Raw genomic sequence first — 12,657 nt, forward strand, 5'->3', positions numbered from 1 at the left:
ACGGGGGGCTCACAGTCTTCATCCCCATTTTCCAGATGAGGGAACTGAGGCCCAGAGGATAATAATAATAATAATAATAATAATAATGGCATTTGTTAAGTGCTTACTAAGTGCAAAGCACTGTTCTAAGCGCTGGGGAGGTAACAAAGTGATCAGGTTGTCCCACCGGGGGTCTCACAGTCTTCATCCCCATTTTCCAGATGAGGGAACTGAGGCCCAGAGAATAATGATAATAATAATAATAATAATAATAATAATAATAATAATAATAATGGCATTTGTTAAGCGCTTACTATGTGCAAAGCACTGTTCTAAGAGCGGGGGAGGTTACAAGGTGATGTGGTCGTCCCATGGGGGGCTCACAGTCTTCATCCCCATTTTCCAGATGAGGGAACTGAGGCCCAGAGAATAATAATAATATTAATAATAATGGCATTTGTTAAGCGCTTACTATGTGCAAAGCACTATTCTAAGCAATGGGGAGGTTACAGGGTGATCCAGCTGTCCCACAGGGGGTTCACAGTCTTCATCCCCATTTTCCAGATGAGGGAACTGAGGCCCAGAGAATAATAATAATAACAATAGTGGCATTTGTTAAGCGCTTACTCCGTGCAAAGCACTATTCTAAGTGCTGGGGAGGTTACAAGGTGATCAGGTTGTCCCACGGGGGCTCACAGTCTTCATCCCCATTTTACAGATGAGGTAGCTGAGGCCCAGATAAGTGAAGCGACTGGCCCAAAATCCCACAGCTGACAATGGGTGGAGCCGGGATTTGAACCCATGACCTCTAACTCCCAAGCCCGGGCTCTTTCCGCTGAGCCACGCTGCTTCTGAGCGCTTACTATGTGCGGGACACTGTACTAAGCGCTTGGAAAGTACAATTCGGCAACAGATAGAGACAATCTCTACCCAACAACGGGCTCACAGGCTAGAAGCCCAGGAGATGGAGGGATGGGAGGGAGGGAGAGGCGGAGGGGTGTGTGTGTGTGTGTGTGTGTGTGTGTGTGTGTGTTTGTGTGTTTTGGGGGTGTCTGTGTGTGACTAGGGCAGTGGGAAGAGGGGCACATGAGTTCTAGACTGTGAGCCCGCTGTTGGGTAGGGACCGTCTCTATATGTTGCCAACTTGGACTTCCCAAGCGCTTAGTACAGTGCTCTGCACACAGTAAGCGCTCAACAAATACGATTGAATGAACGAATGAATGAATGAGTCCTTCCTTAAAGTGAGCGAGGCCCCTCTTAACCGGTTGCCAACTCGGTTGCCAACTTCCCAAGCGCTTAGTCCAGTGTTCTGCACACAGTGAGAGCTCAATAAATACGATTGAATGAGTCCTTCCTTAAAGTGAGCGAGGCCCCTCTTAACCAGTTGCCAACTTGGTTGCCAACTTCCCAAGCGCTCAGTCCAGTGTTCTGCACACAGTAAGCGCTCAATAAATACGACTGAATGAATGAATGAATGAGTCCTTCCTTCAAGTGAGCGAGGCCCCTCTTAACCGGTTGCCAACTTGGTTGCCAACTTCCCAAGCGCTTAGTCCAGTGTTCTGCACACAGTGAGCGCTCAATAAATACGATTGAATGAATGAGTCCTTCCTTAAAGTGAGCGAGGCCCCTCTTAACCGGTTGCCAACTTGGTTGCCAACTTCCCAAGCGCTTAGTCCAGTGTTCTGCACACAGTAAGTGCTCAATAAATACGATTGAATGGATGAGTCCTTCCTTAAAGTGATCGAAGTACCTCTTAACTGGTTGCCAACTTGGTTGCCAACTTCCCAAGCGCTTAGTCCAGTGTTCTGCACACAGTGAGAGCTCAATAAATACGATTGAATGAGTCCTTCCTTAAAGTGAGCGAGGCCCCTCTTAACCAGTTGCCAACTTGGTTGCCAACTTCCCAAGCGCTCAGTCCAGTGTTCTGCACACAGTAAGCGCTCAATAAATACGACTGAATGAACGAATGAATGAATGAGTCCTTCCTTCAAGTGAGCGAGGCCCCTCTTAACCGGTTGCCAACTTGGTTGCCAACTTCCCAAGCGCTTAGTCCAGTGTTCTGCACACAGTGAGCGCTCAATAAATACGATTGAATGAATGAGTCCTTCCTTAAAGTGAGCGAAGCCCCTCTTAACTGGTTGCCAACTTGGTTGCCAGCTTCCCAAGCGCTTAGTCCAGTGTTCTGCACACAGTAAGCGCTCAATAAATACGACTGAATGAATGAGTCCTTCCTTAAAGTGAGCGAGGCCCCTCTTAACCGGTTGCCAACTTGGTTGCCAACTTCCCAAGCACTTAGTCCCGTGTTCTGCACACAGTGAGCGCTCAATAAAGACGACTGAATGAATGAATGAATGAATGAGTCCTTCCTTAAAGTGAGCAAGGCCCCTCTTAACTGGTTGCCAACTTGGTTGCCAACTTCCCAAGCGCTTAGTCCAGTGTTCTGCACAAAGTAAGTGCTCAATAAATACGATTGAATGGATGAGTCCTTCCTTAAAGTGAGTGAGGCCCCTCCTAACTGGTTGCCAACTTGGTTGCCAACTTCCCAAGCGCTTAGTCCAGTGTTCTGCACACAGTGAGCGCTCAATAAATACGACTGAATGAATGAGTCCTTCCTTAAAGTAAGCGAGGCCACTCTTAACTGGTTTCCAACTTGGTTGCCAACTGCCTAAGCGCTTAGTCCAGTGTTCTGCACACAGTGAGCACTCAATAAATACGACTGAGTGAACGAATGAATGAATGAGTCCTTCCTTAAAGTGAGCGAGGCCCCTCTTAACCGGTTGCCAACTCGGTTGCCAACTTCCCAAGCGCTTAATCCCGTGTTCTGCACACAGTGAGCGCTCAATAAATACGATTGAATGAGTGAGTCCTTCCTTAAAGTGAGCGAGGCCCCTCTTAACTGGTTGCCAACTTGGTTGCCAACTTCCCAAGCGCTTAGTCCAGTGTTCTGCACACAGTAAGCGCTCAATAAATACGATTGAATGGATGAGTTCTTCCTTAAAGTGAGCGAGGCCCCTCTTAACCGGTTGCCAACTTGGTTGCCAACTTCCCAAGCGCTTAGTCCAGTGTTCTGCACACAGTAAGCGCTCAATAAATACGATTGAATGAATGAGTCCTTCCTTAAAGTGAGCGAGGCCCCTCTTAACCGGTTGCCAACTTGGTTGCCAACTTCCCAAGCGCTTAGTCCAGTGTTCTGCACACAGTGAGCGCTCAATAAATACGATTGAATGGATGAGTCCTTCCTTAAAGTGAGCGAGGCCCCTCTTAACTGGTTGCCAACTCGGTTGCCAACTTCCCAAGCGCTTAGTCCAGTGTTCTGCACACAGTAAGCGCTCAATAAATACGATTGAATGGATGAGTTCTTCCTTAAAGTGAGCGAGGCCCCTCTTAACCGGTTGCCAACTTGGTTGCCAACTTCCCAAGCGCTTAGTCCAGTGTTCTGCACACAGTAAGCGCTCAATAAATACGATTGAATGAATGAGTCCTTCCTTAAAGTGAGCGAGGCCCCTCTTAACCGGTTGCCAACTTGGTTGCCAACTTCCCAAGCGCTTAGTCCAGTGTTCTGCACACAGTGAGCGCTCAATAAATACGATTGAATGGATGAGTCCTTCCTTAAAGTGAGCGAGGCCCCTCTTAACTGGTTGCCAACTCGGTTGCCAACTTCCCAAGCACTTAGTCCAGTGTTCTGCACACAGTGAGCACTCAATAAATACGATTGAATGAACGAATGAATGAGTCCTTCCTTAAAGTGAGCGAGGCCCCTCTTAACTGGTTGCCAACTTGGTTGCCAGCTTCCCAAGCGCTTAGTCCAGTGTTCTGCACACAGTAAGCGCTCAATAAATACGATTGAATGAACGAATGAATGAATGAGTCCTTCCTTAAAGTGAGCGAGGCCCCTCTTAACTGGTTGCCAACTTGGTTGCCAACTTCCCAAGCGCTCAGTCCAGTGTTCTGCACACAGTAAGCGCTCAATAAATATGATTGAATGAATGAGTCCTTCCTTAAAGTGAGCAATGAACGAATGAATGAATGGGTCCTTCCTTGAAGTGAGCAAAGCCCCTCTTAACTGGTTGCCAACTTGGTTGCCAGCTTCCCAAGCGCTTAGTCCAGTGTTCTGCACACAGTAAGAGCTCAAAAAATATGACTGAATGAATGAGTCCTTCCTTAAAGTGAGCGAGGCCCCTCTTAACTGGTTGCCAACTTGGTTGCCAACTTCCCAAGCACTTAGTCCAGTGTTCTGCACACAGTAAGTGCTCAATAAATACGATTGAATGAATGAGTCCTTCCTTAAAGTGAGCGAGACCCCTCTTAACCTGTTGCCAACTTGGTTGCCAGCTTCCCAAGTGCTTAGTCCCGTGTTCTGAACACAGTGAGAGCTCAATAAATATGATTGAATGAATGAGTCCTTCCTTAAAGTGAGTGAGGCCCCTCTTAACTGGTTGCCAACTTGGTTGCCAACTTCCCAAGAGCTTAGTCCAGTGCTCTGCACACAGTAAGCGCTCAACAAATACGATTGAATGAATGAGTCCTTCCTTAAAGGGAGCGAGGACCCTCTTAACTGGTTGCCAACTTGGTTGCCAACTTCCCAAGCGCTTAGTCCAGTGTTCTGCACACAGTAAGCGCTCAATAAATACGATTGAATGAATGAGTCCTTCCTTAAAGTGAGCGAGGCCCCTCTTAACTGGCTGCCAACTTCCCAAGCGCTTAGTCCAGTGTTCTGCACACAGTAAGCGCTCAATAAATACGATTGAATGGATGAGTCCTTCCTTAAAGTGAGCAATGAACGAATGAATGAATGGGTCCTTCCTTAAACTGAGCGAGGCCCCTCTTAACCGGTTGCCAACTTGGTTACCAGCTTCCCAAGCGCTCAGTCCAGTGCTCTGCACACAGTAAGCGCTCAATAAATACGATTGAATGAACGAATGAATGAATGAGTCCTTCCTTAAAGTCAGCGAGGCCCCTCTTAACTGGTTGCCAACTTCCCAAGCGCTTAGTCCAGTGTTCTGCACACAGTGAGTGCTCAATAAATACAACTGAATGAATGAACGGTCTCAGGGCTTCACCCCCCTGGTGATGGACCCCCCCGCCCCCCCCCCAATCCATTTTGGGGCGTCCCCTCCACTCCCCATCCCTGTGTGTCCCACCTACCTGGCTTCGCATTTGGCGAAGGACGTCCTGGACTGTTTCCCACAGTTTCCGTACGGGTCTCCCGCCGCGTTGACTTTTTCAAAACAGATCCCGGGGGCTGCCTTGGCTCCTGGAACGCAGGCCGGACCCTCATCCACGTCCCTCCTGCAGCGCACGCAAGCCCCCCACCCCTGGGGTGCCCTCCAAAAACACACATACACACCCATTCATTCATTCAATCGTAGGTATAATAATAATAATAATGATGGCATTTGTTACGCGCTTACTATGTGCAAAGCACTGTTCTAAGCGCTGGGGAGGATACAAGGTGATGAGATTGCCCCACGTGGGGCTCACGGTCTTAATCCCCATTTTACAGATGAGGGAGCTGAGGCACAGAGAAGTGAAGTGACTTGCCCATGAGCGCTTACTGTGTGCAGAGCACTGTATTAAGCGCTTGGGAAGTCCAAGTTGGGAACGTATAGTGACGGTCCCTACCTGACAGCGGGCTTGCAGTCTAGAAGACTGTGCCCAAGGTGGTGTGGGGGAGAGAGTGGGCTGGAATTCCGGGCTGGCCCAAATAAATTAGGGATATAAAGATGATAATAATGATAATATTTGTGATAATGATAATAGAGAAGCAGCGTGGCTCAGTGGAAAGAGCCCGGGCTTGGGAGTCAGAGGTCATGGGTTCTAATCCTGGCTCCGCCACTTGTCAGGGCAAGTTACTTAGCTTCTCTTAGCTTAGCATCCCCCGGGCCTGGAATGCCCTCCCTCTGCCCATCCACCAAGCTCGCTCTCTTCCTCCCTTTAAGGCCCTACTGAGAGCTCACCTCCTCCAGGAGGCCTTCCCACACTGAGCCCCTTCCTTCCTCTCCCCCTCATCCCCCTCTCCATCCCCGCATCTTACCTCCTTCCCTTCCCCACAGCACCTGTATATATGTATATATGTTTGTACAGATTTATTACTCTATTTATTTATTTACTTATCTTACTTGTACATATCTATTCTATTTATTTTATTTTGTTAGTATGTTTGGTTTTGTTCTCTGTCTCCCCCTTCTAGACTGTGAGCCCACTGTTGGGTAGGGACTGTCTTTATGTGTTGCCGACTTGTACTTCCCAAGCGCTTAGTACAGTGCTCTGCACACAGTAAGTGCTCAATAAATACGATTGATTGATTGATTGATTGATTGCTATAACTACTCTATCTGCTCACCATGTGCCTTAGACTGTGAACCCCATGTAGGACGGCAACTGTGGGCGAACTGATTATTTTGCATCTATTCCCAATACCTAACATGGTGCTCGGCACTTAGTAAGCCCTTAATAAAATCCATAAAGAATATAATATATCATTCATTCTGCCAATTTTCATAGCTGCCAATTTTCATATCTATTCTGTTTAGTTTATTTTGTTAGTATGGTTTGTTTTGTTGTCTGTCTCCCGCTTCGAGACTGTGAGCCTGCTGTTGGGTAGGGACCAGCTCTATATGTTGCCGACTTGGACTTCCCAAGCGCTTAGTACAGTGCTCTGCACACAGAAAGCGCTCAATAAATACGATTGATTGATTGATTCTCTGTGCTTCAGTTACCTCATCTGTAAAATTGGGATGAAGACTGTGAGCCCCCCGTGGGACAACCTGATCACTTTGCATCCTCCCCAGCACTTGGAACAGTGCTTTGCACATAGTAAGCGCTTAATAATAATAATAATAATAATAATGGCATTTATTAAGCGTTTACTATGTGTAAAGCACTGTTCTAAGTGCTGGGGAGGTTACAAGGTGATCAGGTTGCCCCACAGGGGGCTCACAGTCTTAATTCCCATTTTACAGATGAGGTAACTGAGGCACAGAGAAGTTAAGTGACTTGCCCAAAGTCACACAGCTGACAATCGACAGAGCCGGGATTTGAACCCATGACCTCTGTCTCCAAAGCCCGGGCTCTACCATCATCATTATTATTATTATTATTGTGTTATTTGTTGACCACTAACTACATATCAGGCCACCATTGTTATACAAGGTGATCAGGTTGTCCTACGTGGGGCTTACAGTCTTCAACCCCATTTTACAGATGAGGTCACTGAGGCTCAGAGAAGTTAAGTGACCTGCTAAGCGCTGGGGTGGATGCACCAAGTCGGGCTGGACACAGCCCCTGCCCCAGGTGGGGCTCACAGTCTCAATCCCCATTTTAGAGATGAAGAAACTGAGGCCCAGAGAAGTGAAATGACTTGCCCAAGGCCACATAGCAGACAAGTGACAGAGCCTGGATTAGAACTCATGACGTTCTAGACTGTGAGCCCCTTCTAGACCGTGAGCCCACTGTTGGGCAGGGACTGTCTCTATATGTTGCCAACTTGGACTTCCCAAGCGCTCAGTACAGTGCTCTGCACACAGTAAGCGCTCAATAAATATGATTGATTGATTGATTGATTGATTAATGATGTTCTGATTTTCAGGCCCGGGCTCAATCCACAACTGGGTGCCAACTGCGTACAGAGCGCTATACTGAACATCTACTGGGTCCAGAGCCCTGAACTGGTGCTCACTGGGTGCAGGCTACTGTACTGGGCATCTAATAGGTCCAGAGCACTGTACTGGACTCCTACTGTGTAAGAGAAGCCATGTGGCTCAATGGAAAGAGCCCGGGCTTTGGAGTCAGAGGTCATGGGTTCAAATCCCGCCTCCACCACATCTGCTGTGTGACCTTGGGCAAGTCACTTAACTTCTCTGAGCCTCAGTTACCTCATCTGTAAAATGGGGATTAAGACTGTGAGCCCCCCGTGGGACAACTTGATCACTTTGTATACCCCCCAGCGCTTAGAACAGTGCTCTGCACATAGTAAGCGCTTAACAAATGCCATCATTATTATTATTATTATTATTATTATTATTATTATCATTATAAATCCCGGCTCCGCCAGTTGTCAGCTGTGTGACTTTGGGCAAGTCGCTCACCTCTCTGTGCCTCAGTCACCTCATCTGTAAAATGGGGATGAAGACTGTGAGCCTCCCGTGGGACAACCTGATCACTCTGTAACCTCCCCAGCGCTTAGAACGGTGCTTGGCACATAGAGAAGCAGCGTGGCTCAGTGGAAAGAGCCCGGGCTTTGGAGTCAGAGGTCGTGGGTTCAAATCCCGGCTCCGCCACTTGTCAGCTGTGTGACTTTGGGCAAGTCACTTCGCTTAGAACAGTGCTTTGCACATAGTAAGCGCTTAATAAATGCTATCATTATAATTTTTGAGTTCAGAGCAGTGTTCTGGGCTCCTGCTGGGTGCAGAGTGGTTTGCAGTCAGCAGGTGCTCAGGGAATGGGATTGCAGGAATAATAATAATAATAATGATGGTATTTGTTAAGCGCTTACTATGTGCCGAGCACCGTTCAAAGTGCTTGGGTAGATACAAGGTCATCAGGTCGCCCAGGTGGGGCTCACACTTTCAATCTCCATTTTGCAGATGAGGTAACTGAGGCCCAGAGAAGTGAAGTGACTTGCCCAAAGTCACACAGCTGACAAGTGGCGGAGCCGGGATTAGAACCCATGATCTCTGACTCCCAAGCCCGGGCTCTTTCCACTAAGCCACGCTGCTTCTCATTATGATGGCATTTGTTAAACGCTTACTATGTGCAAAGCACTGTTCTAAGCGCTGGGGAGGTTACAAGGTGATCAGGTTGTCCCACGTGGGGCTCACAGTCTTCATCCCCATTTTACAGATGAGGGAACTGAGGCTCAGAGAAGTGAAGTGCGTGGCTCAGTGGAAAGATCCTGGGCTTTGGAGTCAGAGGTCATGGGTTCAAATCTTAGCTCCCCCAATTGTCAGCTGTGTGACTTTGGGCAAGTCACTTCACTTCTCTGGGCCTCAGTGTCAAATGGGGATTAAGACTGTGAGCCCCCCGTGGGGCAATCTGATCACTTTGTGACCTCCCCAGCGCTTAGAACAGTGCTTTGCCCATAGTAAGCACTTAATAAATGCCATTATTACTATTATTATTATTATTATTATTAAGTGACTTGCCCAAAGTCACACAGCTGGTAAGTGGCGGAGCCGGGATTAGAACCCACAACCTCTGACTCCCAAGCCCGGGCTCTTTCCACTAAGCCACTCTGCTTCTCATAATGATGGCATTTGTTAAGCGCTTACTATGTGTGAAGCACTGTTATAAGCGCAGTGGGGGTGGGGATACAAGGTGATCAGGTCATCCCACGTGGGGCTCACAGTCTTCATCCCCATTTTCCAGATGAGGGAACTGAGGCCCAGAGAAGTGAAGTGACTTGCCCAAAGTCACACAGCTGACAAGTGGTGGAGCCGGGATAACAATAATAATAATAATAATGATGATTGCATTTATTGAGCGCTTACTACGTGCAAAGCACTGTTCTAAGCGCTGGGGAGGTTACAAGGTGACCAGGTTGTCCCACGGGGGGCTCACAGTCTTCATCCCCATTTTCCAGATGAGGGAACTGAGGCCCAGAGAAGTGAAGTGACTTGCCCAAAGTCACACAGCTGACAAGTGGTGGAGCCGGGATAATAATAATAATAATGATAGCATTTATTAAGCACTTACTATGTGCCAAGCACTGTTCTAAGCGCTGGGGAAGTTACAAGGTGATCAGGTTGTCCCACGTGGGGCTCACAGTCTTCATCCCCATTTGACATATGAGGAAACTGAGGCCCAGAGAAGTGAAGTGATTTGTCCAAAGTCACACAGCTGGTAAGTGGCGGAGCCGGGATTAGAACCCACAGCCTCTGACTCCCAAGCCCGGGCTTATTCCACTAAACCACGCTGCTTCTCATAATGATGGCATTTGTTAAGCACTTACTATGTGCGAAGCACTGTTCTAAGCGCTGGGGGGGATACAAGGTGATGAGGTTGTCCCATGGGGGGCTCACAGTCTTCATCCCCATTTTACAGATGAGGGAACTGAGGCCCAGAGAAGTAAAGTGACTTGCCCAAAGTCACACAGCTGAAAACTGGTGAAGCCGGGATGATAATAATAATAATAATAATAATAATAATAATAATAATAATAGCATTTGTCGAGTGCTTACTATGTGCAAAGCACTGTTCTAAGCGCTGGGGAGGTTACAAGGTGATCAGGTTGTCCCACAGGGGGCTCACATTCTTCATCCCCATTTACGGATGAGGGAACTGAGGCCCAGAGAAGTGAAGTGACTTGCCCAAAGTCACACAGCTGAAAAGTGGTGGAGCCGGGATAATAATAATAATAATAATAATAATAATAATAATAATGATAGCATTTATCAAGTGCTTTCTATGTGCAAAGCACTGTTCTAAGCGCCGGGGAGGTTACAAGGTGATCAAGTTGTCCCACGGGAGGCTCACAGTCTTCATCCCCTTTTACGGATGAGGGAACTGAGGCCCAGAGAAGTGAAGCGACTTGCCCAAAGTCACACAGCTGAAAAGTGGTGGAGCCGGGATAATAATAATAATAATAATAATAATAGCATTTATCAAGTGCTTTCTATGTGCAAAGCACTGTTCTAAGTGCCGGGGAGGTTACAAGGTGATCAGGTTGTCCCAACCGGGGGCTCACAGTTTTACTCCCCATTTTACAGATGAGGGAACTGAGGCCCAGAGAAGTGACTTGCCCAAAGTCACACAGCTGAAAGGTGGCAGAGCCGGGATTAGAACCCACGACCTCTGACTCCCGAGCCTGGGCTCTTTCCACTGAGCCACGCTGCTTTAGGAATGAGCACGGTGGCCCAGATGCCCGGGTCCCCGGCCGCAGGCCCCCGCCGCCCGGGCCTACCTTTTATTCAGCAGTATTTATTGAGCGCTTACCGTGTGCAGAGCACTGTACTGAGCGCTTGGGAAGTCCAAGTGGGCACCGTACCTGGGCCCCAGAGGGCGGCGCACTGGTCCTGGTGGGTCCGACAAAGGCCGCTGTAGCAGTAGCCGTCGACGCGGGCGCAGGGGAGGCCGTCGTGCAAGTAGACGTTGCCCGGGCAGTGCGGGCCGGCGCCGGTGCAGAACTCGGGCAGGTCGCAGGGGTTGCTGGACGCCCGGCAGCAGACCCCGGCCGGCTTCAGCTGGTTGCAGTAGGGGGGATGAGGGTCAGACTGCGGCCCACGCGGCGCCCAAGACATGCCCGTCCTCCGGTCCCCCTTTTCAGAGCTCGCCCATCGAGCCCCGGCTCGTGCCACCGAGCCCCGCTGCTTCTCTATCTGTAGCCCAATTGCAATAATAATAATAATAATGATAGCATTTATTGAGCGCTTACTATGTGCGAAGCACTGTTCTAAGCGCTGGGGAGGTTCCAAGGTGATCAGGTTGTCCCACGGGGGGGCTCACAGTCTTCATCCCCATTTTACAGGGGAGGGAACTGAGGCACAGAGAAGTGAAGCTTTTAGGCTGTGACCCCTTTTAGACCGTGAGCCCACTGTTGGGTAGGGACTGTCTCTATATGTTGCCAATTTGTAATAATAATAATAATAATAATAATGGCATTTATTAAGCGCTTACTACGTGCAAAGCACTGTTCTAAGCGCTGGGGGATACAAGGTGATCAGGTTGTCCCACGTGGGGCTCACAGTCTTAATCCCATCTTACAGATGAGGTAACTGAGGCACAGAGAAGTTAAGTGGCTTGCCCAAGGCCCCACAGCTAAGTGGCGGAGCCGGAATTCGAACCCATGACTTCTGACTCCAAAGCCCGTGCTCTTTCCATTGAGCCACGCTGCTTCTCCAAGCGCTTAGTACAGTGCTCTGCACACAGTAAGCGCTCAATAAATACGACTGATGATGATGATGATGAAGCACTTGTACTTCCCAAACGCCTAGTACAGTGCTCTGCACACAGTAAGCGCTCAATAAATACGATTGATTGATTGATTGATTGAAGTGACTTGCCCAACAGCACACAGCTGGCAGTTGGCAGAGCCGGGATTTGAACCCGTGACCTCTGGCTCCAAAGCCCGGGCTCTTTCCACTGAGCCACGCGGCTTCTCTACTTGGGAATTGTGCTTCCCAAGCGCTTAGTACAGAGCATGGACGCAGAAGGCAGAGCAAGCTGGGGAAATATATGTCTGTATATCTCTGTAATTTATCATCAATCGTATTTATTGAGCGCTTACTATGTGCAGAGCACTGTACTAAGCGCTTGGGAAGTACAAATTGGCAACATATAGAGACAGTCCCTACCCAACAGTGGGCTCACAGTCTAAAAGATGTATTTATCTTTTAGATATTTATATTTAGAAATTTATGTATTTATCTATTCATTTAATAATAATAATAATAATGATGGCATTCATTAAGCGCTTAGTACGTGCAAAGCACTGTTCTAAGCGCTAGGGAGGTTACAAGGTGATCAGGTTGTCCCACGGGGGGCTCACAGTCTTCAGGACCGTTTCTATATGTTAGTGGCTCACTGGAAAGAGCCCGAGCTTTGGAGTCAGAGGTCACGGGTTCAAATCCCTCCTCCGCCACTTGTCAGCTGTGTGACTTTGGGCAAGTCACTTCACTTCTCTGTGCCTCAGTTACCTCAACTGTAAAATGGGCATGAAGACTGTGAGCCCCATATGGGATG

At 48.4% G+C, this 12,657-nt stretch overlaps 1 protein-coding gene across 1 annotated transcript in view; it reads right to left on the minus strand.

Moving 5' to 3' along the window:
• Positions 1 to 12,657, minus strand: part of ADAM12 (ADAM metallopeptidase domain 12) — a 227,376-nt gene that overhangs the window by 42,738 nt on the left and 171,981 nt on the right. The window contains exons 13-14 of the mRNA XM_038743975.1: positions 10,964 to 11,159; positions 5,125 to 5,233 (exon numbers count right to left, since the gene is read on the minus strand). Coding sequence (XP_038599903.1) covers positions 5,125 to 5,233; positions 10,964 to 11,159 — 305 coding nt within the window. The remainder of the gene's footprint in view (positions 1 to 5,124; positions 5,234 to 10,963; positions 11,160 to 12,657) is intronic.

This window comes from Tachyglossus aculeatus, chromosome 3 (genome assembly GCF_015852505.1).
Source record: "Tachyglossus aculeatus isolate mTacAcu1 chromosome 3, mTacAcu1.pri, whole genome shotgun sequence".
Taxonomy (NCBI): domain Eukaryota; kingdom Metazoa; phylum Chordata; class Mammalia; order Monotremata; family Tachyglossidae; genus Tachyglossus; species Tachyglossus aculeatus.